Source organism: Protopterus annectens, chromosome 14.part0 (assembly GCF_019279795.1).
Source record: "Protopterus annectens isolate FY-2018-M chromosome 14.part0, PAN1.0, whole genome shotgun sequence".
In the NCBI taxonomy this organism is placed as follows: domain Eukaryota; kingdom Metazoa; phylum Chordata; order Ceratodontiformes; family Protopteridae; genus Protopterus; species Protopterus annectens.
The window spans coordinates 523,117,201-523,131,462 of record NC_056748.1 but is presented as its reverse complement, the minus strand read 5'-3'; the positions used below and the strand labels follow the sequence as shown (position 1 = coordinate 523,131,462).

General features: G+C 40.6%; 1 protein-coding gene across 1 annotated transcript in view; it reads left to right on the top strand.

Annotated features, from left to right (window-relative positions):
* Window positions 1-14,262, top strand: part of HK1 (hexokinase 1) — a 623,778-nt gene that overhangs the window by 519,412 nt on the left and 90,104 nt on the right. The window contains exons 14-15 of the mRNA XM_044056279.1: window positions 390-489; window positions 10,561-10,744. Coding sequence (XP_043912214.1) covers window positions 390-489; window positions 10,561-10,744 — 284 coding nt within the window. The remainder of the gene's footprint in view (window positions 1-389; window positions 490-10,560; window positions 10,745-14,262) is intronic.

The following is a 14,262-nucleotide window of genomic DNA, read 5'->3' as shown; positions in this document are numbered from 1 at the left end:
TTGTTTTTTATTGCGCATGATTAAGTTCCAGTTGGCTCACTGTGGCTATTTATTCAGTATATATGTAATGAAGTTCCATACTTTAATGAGGGGAAAATTGATAACTACCTGCTGTCATGCTAAAGTATTCAATGATTTGTTACTCTTGAGAGTGGCCGTGTCTGGATGATCTTTCTCAGCCAATCCCCATATAGTATAGTGCACAGAGCTCAGATACACCCCATATTTATTGTGCACAGAGTAAAGTAAAACTAGAAAGTTGTACATACAGCGCCCCTTTCTGGCCAGATAAATTAAGCATAAAACCACTTGGTGGTTGTTCTCTATGAAAGTGAGTTATTCTAAAGATGAAAACATTTTTCTGATGACTGCTGTTTTCTGCTTTGAAGGAATTTGAACTAGATATTGTTGCAGTCGTGAATGACACCGTGGGAACAATGATGACATGCGCATACGAAGATTCAAACTGTGAAATTGGCCTTATTGTAGGTAAGAATTTGAAGTCTTTTGTGATTTGTTTTGTTTTTTGGTGTGAAGGGACTGTTTTACATTTTTGCAAACAATGAAGTGCTAAACTAGTGGAGAGAAAACTCATACTAAGTCAGATCAAATAGCACAAATAGCAAGACAGGAAGTAGTGCAGAATTTTGCAAACAAATTACACTGTTTATGTTGTGCCTTTTGTATCTCGGTGCAATTTACATACTCACACACAAACATAATGTAAGAGAGGTAGTGAAGTGAATTAATCTGTGGGAGTAACCAGCATACACACCTTCATCCTCAGACTACCTGAAAAATGCATCTACCTGTGGCACAGATAACACAAGCTTGTCTCATAAGTCAGAGCCCAGCAGTATCAAACTTGGGAAACTGAAAGCAACACTGTTTTTTAACAATAAAGCCTGAAGAGAGCAGCAAATGTTTGATTGTGGTAAAGTGGACTTTGTTTTATGCTAAGGTAATTGTTGAAGCACTAGCACCAGTAGGTTCCCATGAAACAGCTCCTTTCAGCCTCCCTGGAATGGCCTGCTTGTTATACTGCATTTGTAAGGTTTGCATCACTGTACACTCCGCTTCCAAGTACTGCAGCTACTATCACACCTAGTGGACTGAAACAGGCAAGGAAAAGGAAGCAAATGACCATGATACTCCACTTTCATCTCTGGAACACATCTGAAGCTTATTGTTTATTGTAAGGAAGACATTGGGTATGTTATTTTAATTGTTTGAATTAACCACTTATTCTGAAAGTGCCTTAGAACATATTGGCCAGATTTAAGGAGATGAGAGTGGTTTTCCCTCCCAAAAGTATTAGTAGAACTAGGCTGCAGGCATCTGAGCAGTCACAGCTCTTTCCATTTAATACAGCTGGAGGTGAATTTTTAAGGTTTTCTAGATAGCTGCAGCCACTGTTTGCTAGACTTTGCACTTTAGCAAATGTGAATGTGCTTTGTAATACAGGATTTGTCTCTCCAAATCCATGTAATACAGCCTTCTCTTGGCAGCATCTTTTCAGAAGCTGCACAAAGCTGACTGACTATGGAATGTGTTTGTTGGTGAGTGGAATCTTAGGCATGGCTAGTATTCTTCATAAACTGCAATAGGAAGTGTTAACTTTGTACTAAGAATAACAGCTTCCACCTAAATGGAGCAATAAAAGCAACATGGTTGCATAGTACTTTTGTACATTTCTTGGTCTTTCTAAGCAATCTTTCTGAATCAAACATTTTACTTTTGTCCCTTTTGTAAGTGAAAAATAAATCTACCCTCCTGCTTTCCTTCCATTTTTTTTCTATCTTAATTGGACCTTCTTGTGTGTTGTTACTCTTAAGTCTGTATTGTTTTACCACTGCTGCATTAACTGGCAAGGTTCCTTACTCTGTTTGGCTGTTTTTTTTTTTGTTTTGTTTTTTTGTCTGATTGCATTGCCATACTCATGTAAGTTGTTGTGAACTGCTTTTGCTTGTATTTCTTCATTAGAATGGAGACTGCTGTTAGTGCAGTTTTAGCTTGGCTAGTTAAGAAGTTTACATGGCTACAGTACCGACTGACTCCAAATGTTTAACAGGTGACTGAATTTCTGTACTCCATTGTATCGGCTGTAAAAAAAATGGTGTACTGCTTCCTGATTTGTAACATGGTCAAAAGCATGTTTCAGTTCATCTCACTTGGGCTTCTGCTAACACTGTTTTATATTTAACACTGGCATGATCACTGGGCGCTATTTAGTATTTGTGTGATACTTGAAAGTGTATAATCCAGTTGCCACCACCATCTTGATTATTATAATGTATTTGTTTCAGCACAACATGGGTACCTTTATAAAACACCAAGACATTCAGTTTATGTTTGCAGAAAGAGGTTAAGGAGAAAACACTGTTATACTCAGATCTTGGTGTCTTCCTTATACTCAGATCTTCCCAAGTTTTTGCTTTTTTTTCTAAGAGATTTGCACTATGGTGTACCCTTCACAAACTGCACAAGCTATGGTAGCTGTTCCATTTAGTGGACTTTTTAAAGCAAGGAGATGGAACTGTCTGACCCCTTATACTCCGTTTCCCTCCCTGTATCACTAATTAAACTTAATGCATAAGGATGAAATAAGCAGTGTTATTTTAATTATTTCAATTAACCACTTATACTGAAAGCGTCTACGAACTCATTAACCAGACCTCTAGAGATAATTGTAGTTATTATGCACTAATATTACCAGGAGTGGGACAACGACACCTGCATTATGCTAGCTTTTACCTTTTAGTTCAATTGGAGGTAAGTTGTTAGGGTATTATAGATCAGCTGTGCAGATCCTGTTTACTAGACATTGCCCTAAGTCAGTGAAATGTATCTGTTGTGTCTGGAAATCTTACCAAATTCATCTATAGCAGCCATGTCCTAGCAATATCTTTTCAAAGGCTGCATACAGCTGAAGCTGACAGGCTGTGGAAATTCACTCCTGATGAAATCTCACTCCACTCTACCTTAGTAACCTCAGTTTCATTTTGCTCTTTACCCTGCTCCAATTCCTACCCACCCCCATATCATTAAACTTGTACTTCCTGCAGCGCTCCCACTTCCTGTAAGTTAACCAATCACTTTGTTTCTTTAACTGATTGCATCACTACCTTGCACCTAGCTTGATCAGCAGGTTACCATTTATTGCTTCCCACTACGAACAAGTCTTCATATGCTAGATGAAGGGATATAGAGAATCATGTATTATGGTTCATAGGTTGGTACTAGGCTATCGGCCCTAGGGCCTATACAAGCCTAGCCATAACAATTCCCTGGTTATTTCTTCCCACACTATTTACTTCCCTGGACCCCTGTCTAGCAGGGCAATTGACATGATCCCTGGGGTGAATTTCCTTTCTCCCATCCAGTCATCATGGCTGCTTTTGAAGAGGGCCAAAGAGGTGCTCTGCTTGACATGTATGAGCAGTCTGTTCCAGAGTTTGGGGAGTCTCTGGGTCAGGAACCTATCCCTCCAGCATGTTTTGTTTATTGTGATGACAAGGTTTAGATCCCTGGAGCGTGTGGCTCTGAGGGATTGGGATTTCTTTAAGTGTAGCATGTCCAACAGCTCTGGGTTTGACATGGCCTTGTATGTTAAGCAGAGATCGCCTCAGAGTAGACGATATGCGACAGAGTATAGCTGGAGTTTTTTAAGGCAGTCAGCATAGGGCATCTGCTTTAGGCTTGTGTTTCTTTTAGTGAGGTATTTCTGCGGCCTTTCCAGTTGTTGCAGATATCTTGAGAGGTATATACCAAATTGGGCGTTGTATTCTATAATGGGTCTAATGAGGGATGAGTACAGTGGGACAATGACCTCCTTTTTTCTGGATGAAAAGCCCTTAGTGATGAGGTGTGCCACATAGAAGGATTTCCTAACTGTTGTGGTGATGTGGTTATTGAAGGTGAGACCACTGTCCACCTGTGCCCCTAAGTCTCTTATCACACTTTCGGTGTTTAGTGTACTGCCACCTATGTGGTAATTCACGGGTACATGTTTTTTTCCCAAAGGGGATAACTATACATTTTTGGCATTGAGCTTGAGCCCATGGCTCTGGCACCAAGCATCTGTTCTGTAAGGCGTTTTGTAGAGTATCGGCATCATTTGGGGATTCAATAATGGCTCCCAGTTTGCAGTCATCTGCGAACTTTGTTAGCCAGAGTCCCTTAATGTTGGCCTATACTTCAGAGAAGTAGATGCCAAACAAGAGCAGTCCCAGGACTGAACTCTGAGGTACTCCACTTGTCACTTGTCTGGAGCTGGATTTGGAGCCAGCTACTTTTACAGTGTGGGTTCTGTCAGTAAGCCAGTTGGCAACCCATCAAGTGACGTAGGGATTAATGCATAGTTTAGTAAGTTTATCTATGATTCCAGAGTGGGGGATGGTGTCCAAGGCCTTGGCGAGGTCCAGATAGGCTATGTGGACTGCCTTACCCTCGTCCACAGCTCTGGAGACTGATTCGAAGAAGTCAGTCAGGTTCAGGAGACAAGATCGGCTCTTCACGAACCCAAACTGGGTGGGGTCCAGTGTTTTAAGGTTGCCAGTGTCTTTGTTTATAAGTTCCATGATAATACGTTCCATGGCCTTGCAGATCAGGCTCGTCAGACTGATGGGGCGGTAGCTCCCGGGATCCAAGGTGGATCCCCCCTTGTGGAGTGGGATAACTGTAGCTGTGCGCCACTCAGTGGGCATGAAGCCTGAGGTGAGGGTGTGATTAAACATGACACTTAGGTGAGGTGCCAGTTCATTTTGTAGTTCATGTAGTACACAGCCGGGGATGTCATCTGGTCCCATGGATGCTGTATTCTTAGCTTTGGAGACTGTGTTTTTTACCTGTGTGGCCGTTATTACTGGAATTTGGCAATATTCCGGTATTGAGATGGGCCATTTAGAGGGTGAGGGGGGGTGAAGTTGGCACTGAATCGATCTGCCAGGATATTGGCAATATCCTTGAGATCAGTATATTTAATGCCATTCTGTTTTAGCTCAGAGCAGATCTGAGCATTGTAATTTAGATTCTTGACATAGTTATAGAATGCCTTGTGGTTGTCTTTGGAATCTTTGGCAATTTTATTTTCGTAACTAGCTTTGGAGGATTTTATGAGGGATCTCAGCTTCTTACTGAGGCTGGGGAGGGAGTTTTTGCATCCTGGGATTCTCTTCTTTTCTACTACAGTTTCTTCCTTTTGTTGTGAAGTTTGTTTTTGGCAGGGGACCACCAGATTGGCTTCCTGTTTTTGGAGCAGAGCATCTTGGTTCTATTTGGGATGGCACGATTCATGCATGAGTGGATGTGCTCATACAGTGTCTTAGTGTAGGACTCAGCAGTCGAACTTTCAGTTCCTGTCTGCATGGGGGTCATGAAGTTTGTCACTTCTGACTTGAGTAGCATGAAGTTGGCTTTGGAGAAGTTTTTTATGGAGGTTTCCTTACTGGTGGGTGGGGGTGGGATGTGGATGTTAGGGTGATTAGCTTATGGTCTGACCTGACCAAAGAGGGGGTGACCATAGGTGTGGAGCATCGATTTCCCATGTTGGTAATTCAATTTCCCATGTTGGTTCATAATTCTTTTTAATCATATTCTTTATCTTTGCAGACAGAAAAGGTAGTCCATGATCCTGAGTCTGGCACTGGTATCTAGAAAAGCAATGTCATCTCTAGATTTAGCCCTTAATGGCTTCTACAGTACTTTCCTGCCCTTGTCTACAACAAAGGCAGTTGTTTCACTCTGCAGTTAATTTAATCATTGCTTTCATGAAGTAAGGCTTTTACTTACATTTGGCGTCCTGTTTTCTTCACTCTATCCTTGATGACATTATGAGTAATTATTCATCTGCAATGCCTTTGGTGACAGCAAAGACAATTCTTCTATTTTGTCTAATTCATTTTGCTCACTTTCAGTTTTCTAGGTCACCTTCATGTTTATTTGTCCAAGTAAAAGATTCAAAAAATGCTTTGATGTTCTTAGAAACATTTTAGTGTTAGTCTAACTTAACCCCAAATGGCACAGCTACAGACTCATTTACTGAGGCTGTACTTATGAGGTGTGTAATCCTGTCTGTATCTTGTAAATACTAATGCAGTGCCTTGTGAACACTAATGCAGTATCTTGTGAATACTAATACAGTATCTTGTAAGTACTAATGCAGTATCTTGTGAATACTAATACAGTACTGAACCCCCACACTTTACACTTGAGAACATTGCATTTCTTTTATTACAATAGATTCATGTATTATACCTGTTGCTCCTGCTACTATTAGAACTGTCTGGGTATCTTTCTTCCACATTGCTGTTGTTTCTGCCTGCAAATCCTGGTATTATATGACTTTGTGTCTCTCTGTACATAAGACACTGTAATCACTGGGTGTAGCTGTTCTAATGAGTACTACCTTTTCAGGGGTTACTGTATCTGTTTTTCTCAAATATAGTGTTTGAACTGTAGGTAATGGGTGATACCATGTGAAATAAACTTCTTCATTCCCTATAATGCTTTGTGGTTCATCTTTCCAGTGCTTCATAAATACTTCAATATTGTAGTGTTTGTGCAGCCCCCACTGTAGCAGTCTTGCTACATTATTGTATCTTTCAGTGTATACACCCTCAGCCATTAGTGTATCACACCCAGCAACAAGATGTGTGACTGTTTTGCAGTTCTTTTTAGTGAACCTACATTTGTCTGTTTCTCCCACATGTTCAGTGGACTTTGTAAACCAATATGTACGTTGTGCACTGTCCAGGGCCACCATTATTAACCTTTCATCTTTTGGTTTCAGTTCACACGGGGGACAGTCTAGTTAGTTTCCTAAAGGTTAAAAAATTAAAAGATAAGAACCAGCTTGTGATTTTAGTTAACAGATCCTATAATCAGAGTTAGGTATGTTTCTGTTTTTTGAAGAGGATCCAATGGATATGGCGTACTGAAACTTCAGTAAGGCCTTTGACTTAGCCTGACGCATCATTCTGATAAATAGCCTGAAGGAACATAGAACGGAGGAAAGCTAAAAAAAAAGGGGGGGTGGCCAAGTGCCAGGAAACCAAGAGAAGGTGGTTATGGGAACCCTGTCAAAATACAAGGAAGTTGATATGGATTCCTTCAAAAATCAGTGAGAACCATGTTGGCTGATTGGGTACACTAGTGTCTACGTGTAGTTTGTGGGAATCTTTATTTATTTATTTGTTTGCTTGTTTAGCTGGTAAATAGACTGGTCAAACTGACCCTTTTTCAGCCACAACATGGGCTCAAAGAGTAGATGCAACTCCGTAATAAACAAGAAGTATTAGTAGAGTAAAACTAGCAAGAGAGAATTGAGACGAGTATTTCTCAAGCAACGGAAATCATTAATATTTCAAAAGTTCAAATATTTACAAATTATAAATCATGTACTGGTTAGTGAACCAGTTTGTATGACTGCTGATGTTATATGTACCGTGAAGGCATTCTTTATGAAGGTTTGCTATGCTTTGTTTCTGAAGCATTTACATTCATTCTGCCTAAAAATAAAGCTTTTTTAACCCTGCTAGAACTTTGAATGATTACATATTCAGTTGGTAACTGATTCCAGGTTGCGGGTACTGTTTTTTTCTAAAACATTTTCCTAATTGGACAGCCAATTTGGAGGTGTGAAGAAAGGTGGCATCATAACAACTGCTTCATAACAGCAATTAGGCTCTCAGACTAGTAGTTTTGATTTTGCCATTGAGGCCGACATTGTGTCTGAAGGGAGTCTATGGACCAGCCCTGTTACCCAGTTAGTAAGCGATACATAATAAAATCAGTTCTGAGCCCTGTGTCTTTGGAGTCTTTGGGAAAGATGTCAGAAAACAGATTAAACATACATGTTCATAGGTAAGTACTAGACTAGCTGTGGGGATCATACCATAAATAATTTGATGAGATCCATGGATGGGGTAAAGCATTAAGGATCTGCCTGTGTCCATTAGTAGTACAGGGGGCAGTCTTGGGGTAAATTTTCTGTTCCCCACCCATAGATTTAAGATGCACTTAAATAAGGACAGGGATGAACTTTGTTTTATGTGGATGAGGAGTCTGTTTTAGAGCATCAGTATCCTGTCAGATATACCTGTCTCTCCAAGCCATTTTGTTGATGTTGCAGAAGAGGTTTAGATCCCTAGATTGAGTATTTCTGATGTTGTTTGACTTGCTGATGTTCAGTGTCTGTCAGTAATGGGTCGGAGGATGCCCTGTATGCCATTCAGAGGTCACATCCTAGCAGTCTGTAGGATACAGAGTATAGAGACAGTGCTTTGAGTCAATCCATGTAGGCTGTGTTGTTTAGACCTTGTATCCTTTTAGTAAGGTATCTCTGTGGGAGTTCTAGTTGTTGCATGTGTCTAGACAGGTACATGTCAAAGGGGGTATTATATTCAAAGACTGGCCTGATGAGGGCTGAATAATGGGGAACAGTGGCATCCCTAGATCTAGACAAAATCCCCTTTGTTTATAACTATGCAATATAGAAAGACTTTCTTACAACAGTGGACACATGTTCGTCAAAAATTAAGTCACTGTCCTCATAAGTTCCCCAATCCCGAACATCTGGGTCAGCTCTTAGGAGTATATTGCCTATGTGATAGTTCCCTGTGTAGATGACTTCCCAAAGAATGCAGTAATGCATTTTTTGGCATTTAGTTTCAGTCCATGATTTTTAGCACCAGTTATTTGGAACAAGCCTTCCTGCAGGATAACTAATTTGGGGATTCAGTGACTGCTCCTAGCTTGCAGTCATCTGCAAACTTATAATCAATATGTATGATCATGTATGATCAGCCAGCATGCAGATGATAGGTCACTGAGATTATTGGGGGGGGGGGGTGAAGATGATTCAGCAGGAGATACTCTGCTTGGATAGTAAGGGAGTAGAGATGAGTCTGCAGGTGATAGGTCACTGGAATAATGGGGAAGTAGGGATGAGACTGCAGCTGACAGGTTGCTGAGATAATGGGGGAGTGGAAGCCTGATGAAGGATCTGAGGAGGCTAACTGTTTTGACAGAGAAATGGCAGATGAGGTTTAACACAAGCATGTACAAGATGCTTTATCTGCTGTCTGGTTGAATTACCAGAGGCATGCAGAACAAAAGGATGACAGTGATTTCAGAAATGAGTCACCAGACACAAACTAAGAAAGTTGGTGACAAAGAACATGGTCAAAGCCAGTGAGTTGATGTGATGAATCCTTGGGGGCCATCGGATCAAGAAGAACCTGCACAGAGCTTTTGTCATGCTGTGACTAGAGTACTATGTACAAGCAGTTCAGTTCACCCTTACAGAGAGAAGGAAAATCGCCCGAGCCGATAGACTGCGAGGGTAGCAAGACAGCTGGAGAATAAGAGGTATAAACCGAGACTGAATGAGTTTCAACTTTCCACACTGTATGAGTTTGGAAAAGAGAGGACATAGTAGGCGTACTAAAAATACCGGCGGTGCTGTGGGATGAATCAGTTTAAGGGGCATGAATTTCAGACTTACACACAAACTTCACTTTAGATGTTAAAATGCTGTTTTTCACGGACAGACTGTAGTAGAGGTTTTATAACCATTCTGACCTAAGAGGGAAATCCAGCCTAAAACCTTTTCAACAAAATCTAAAAAAAAAATAAATAAATAAAAAATCACTTAATCTCCTTATGGTCATATCCTGGCAAACCTGATTATACAAGTAAAATATTTTCCTTAATTATATAGACCGTCTTATTTTCAATATCTATGGCTCTGTATCATCTCTGTAAATCATATCCTTCTTGTTTTTCTCACAGAAACCACAGCACAACCAGAAACAATCCTGTACTACTTACACTGCGGATAAAATGTAATTATTGTAGCTGATCATAATGTCTCCATTCTTATTTCTTGTAGATTACAAACTTCTTGTTCAAGTAATGTGATAAGCTATGTTATCTCTGTGTATTTGTGCTATTATTTTTACATACTTTTTTGTTACACCCTGTGTTCTGTTGCTTTCTCCCAAGACTCCTCATGAAAAGGGGCCTTCGGCCCAGCCACACTGTCCTGCTAAACAAATGTAAAACATGTAAATAAGTAAATAAAATAAATAAAAATAACTAGTAGTGAAAAAGTGGAACAAACTACAGTAGGAATTGCACACTAATACCACATATGCCTTCACATCAGGGTGCTTAGGGAAGAGAGGTTGTAGAATCTATGACAAAAAGCATAGGGGAACAAGTGGAGTCTTGAGAGAAAAGGGCAGACCAGATAACCAATCATGTCATTTTTTTGGCCACAACCAGTATATAATATAATACAATCCCTAACCCTTTGGAGCCTTAGGTGTAGAAGCTCTCTGCTGGAATTATGTAGAAACACAGGTTCGTAGGTGATTAAATAGGCTGATGACCCCCATGACCCCGGGTGCCTTTTTAGGCCTAGTCATTCTTCCTAAATGCATCTGACAAGTTTTGATACACTAGCATTATTTTAAGGGATGTGTGTAGGCTTGGACATGGGGAGGCCAAACAGGAGTCCGGTGCATTTGTTACTGATTTCTGTTTTTCTTGTTGTAGGAACCGGCAGCAATGCATGTTATATGGAAGAAATGAGGAACATCGAAATGGTAGATGGTGATGAGGGAAGGATGTGTGTTAACATGGAATGGGGTGCATTTGGTGACAACGGATGCCTAGATGACATCAGGACAACTTCTGATAAAGCTGTGGATGAACTGTCACTGAATTCAGGAAAGCAGAGGTAAGACATTTTTCTAAAACTAGATGATGAGGCTGAGCCATTGGCATAAGGTTAGTGTGACAATCTGGGATTGACCAGTGACATATGAAGACAGAAGGCCTTCCGGGGGGGGTTGGTAGTAGTCTTAAGCAGCCGAAGACCAACTTGCACAAATTAGGGGGAGGACCAGGATTTTTACCGCACAATGCTGCTTTATGTTGCTGTTTAGCAGAAACTGGAAAAGACCTTTAGTGTTACGTAAGTGTGTCAGCACACTGAGAGACAGGGCAAACATCAGTGCATCATGGGTAGGAACACCTGTGCCTGTGTGCTTATTACATTGCGGGCCCTCCTATTGAAAATTATAAGGTATATACAAAATTCTAGTGGTTAGAATTAGATGACAAAGGGTCAGATCGACTTAATCTCTTCTCCAACATCCCACCAAACATGGTTAAGTTCTCCACCAGGTGTGCTTCTAGGTTAGCAGCCCCTATCAAGGGCTGGTAAGCCAGCTGGTCTAGATGGGGGTTGGAAGTTACTTTACTGCTATTTGAGTTTATACTTCTTTCCACCCAAGCCCTGCTGCTCACTGAAGATCCTGTTAGGTAGCAGACCAGTGGTGGGCTTTGTTACAGTGCTGTTCTGTGAAGTGTCTGACTTAGAACTTAATACCTCCTTGTTCTAGTGTCAAAGTAACCCTTGTAATTGACTGAAATAAGTACATCCACTGGACAGCATGTGTGACGCCACACCACTGGACCAGTAATCAAGGAGCCATAATCCTCACTACTGGCACCAGTGGAGACGTTCACTGGGAGAATGACAGGTACGGTAAAGTATTTCCAGATGCAGCTCTCTGCATCAAGTGCAATTTCCCTTAAGAGCACATAGAAACCACAATCAGTCCAGTGATGGTTTCTCCCCTTTTTCCTCCAGATCCCCAGTAAGACTCCCCACTGGCTCAGCTATAGAGTAGAGATCTCAGCTGAGTGACCAAGCCAAGACCTCCAGCACCCTCTCTGTCCAACCAGTGCTTCGTGTCCCTGCCCAAGTAGCTGACACACACACACACACACACACACTCTTTGAGATTTGATTAACACACACACACACACACACACACACACACACACACACACACACACACACACACACACACACACCTTGAAAAGGCTGTCACAGATTTACAAGCAATGCCCCCTTCTGCCCAGACTATAAGGTAGTAATTACTGCTACCAGTCACTCCTTATCAGCTACTTTAAGGTCCTTAACAAAGGGTGTCCAATCTTAGTGTAATATTAATATTAACACAAATGGTAGTTTGACCAAGAGCAAGGCTGTTAGGAGTGGCCCACACAATGTCACCAAATAAATATGCAAGTACTCTGAAAACTTAAATATATCTACACAGATCAACCACAGTGAAAGGTTTAAACATATTTAATGTTGTTGTCTTTTGGCTTTTTCCGGTTAGGGGTCGCCACAGCGGAACTCCGGTCCGCTAATGATTTGCAGTAGATTTTCACGAACGCCGAGGTGCCAGCTCGACGTTCAACCTTCAACAAAGGCACGCCCATTTACACATGTCTTTCGAACGGCCACCCCAACCGCGGGGAGGACATGCAGATTCCACACAGAATGCACTCCCCGCACTCCAGCCAAGAATCAAACGGGAGAACCTCTTGCTGTGAGGCAACAATGCTACCGCTGCATCATCATATTTAATAATAAATAATAAAAGAACAAGACAGTACTAAATATATATTCACAGTGACATCAGAGTTCAAAACCACAGGAAATATTTAAAACAACATTGCAGGACAGCCTCAAATAAATAAAGAAAAATATCTAAACTAAGCTTCACTATATTTCTGACTGTATATAAGAGAATTGTTATAACCTAGTTAACTTACTTAATTGGAGCACGGGAGATGTGTGGTGAATGGATCTTGTCAGGTCCAAGACAGAATACAGAATGCACTCTCTTTAAGATACTTCTTAAATTAATATATCAATATTACTACTTGGATAGCTTGCAGAATGACATAATTTCTTGTCATCTGACTATCCCAGGTGAAACCCCCACTGCTGGAATCTGGCAGTATTTAGCATCTACCTGTGAAAATACATAGACCTCAGATCTTTGGCAGATGCTGGAAGCCATAAAACAATTATATTCCTTCATACTTTCAGAGTTAGTAATTATTTCACTCCGAAGACAATACAGAAAGCTCCCTAGTACAGACATGATGTGTCCGGCCTAGCCTATAAAATAATTCAATCTCAGCTATTTTTCTGACGTTAATCTCCTGTATTCCAGTTTCCACTGTTAGAATATATGCATTTAAACAGTTATAATAGTGCATGTACATTTTTGTTCTCTTCCAGCAGGGCACACCGTGGTTACATTTTAAGCACGAGCACTTTATAAAATACGTGTCTGTACAGGGCAGTTTGGTATACACATGACATGCAATTCTAATACAGTTGTAACACAGGCATCTTATATAAGTCATGTTGATATTCACAAATGGCATATAATTATTTACAAAATTCCAGCTAGCTGTGGTGGCACTATCTCCTTTTTCTCACAACATGCATAACAGCTTTTGCTTGGATAACCATTGTCGTATAGAGGTAAGAATAACTATCCTAATGTCCTATGTTGCATGGATGTCCTAGAGCTTGTATGCTGTAATTACAATGTACATACATTTATTTATTTATTGCATTTATTATCCAGGTGGCCCCACTGAATCAGTTGCTCTTTGCAGACAAGAATAGGGGTGAAACCCCACCAGAAGTTGTTGTTGTCAAAGTGATTACATTTGATTCATTGATTAACTGTTACTCATGGTAGATGAAATTCATATTGTATAAGAATTGTGGGATGGATATAACAGTCACAGGGTGTAAAGATTAACAAGTGTACATTCCGAAAATATTAATGGTGCACAAACGTGTCTGCAGTACAGACATAGGGAATAACCTGTTAGCATACATTCACAGACTAGAAGACAATTTCAGATAGTACTAGACATGAAATTGATCATACTGTAACAGTCTAAAACAGTCCTATGCATTACATAGTCAAGTTTCATTGGAATGTGAAATATTATTAGGATTAAGTACAAACCCTGCTTCTAGGCACAGGTGATACCGACATATGACAAACATGGCTGGTACTGTTTACAGGTAATTAAATAAGTGAGCTATGAACATGACTGGTAATTTGAACAGGTAATTATGTGAATGAACTATGAACATTGTTGGTTCTTTTAACAGATATTTATTTACGTGGGCTCATAGCAAGAGGTACTCCAGTTTGATTCCAAGCTGGGGTGCTTTTTGTGTGGAGTCTGCATGTCTTCCTTGTGTTCATGTGGGTTTTCTGTGACTGTTCTGGTTTCCTCCCACAGTCCAAGGACATGCAGAGGGTGGATTGACACTGTAAATTAGCCGTAGACGTAAATAGATGTGTCTGTGATATGGAAGACCAGCACAGCAGGGCTAGCCATCGGCAGTGTGAACATTGG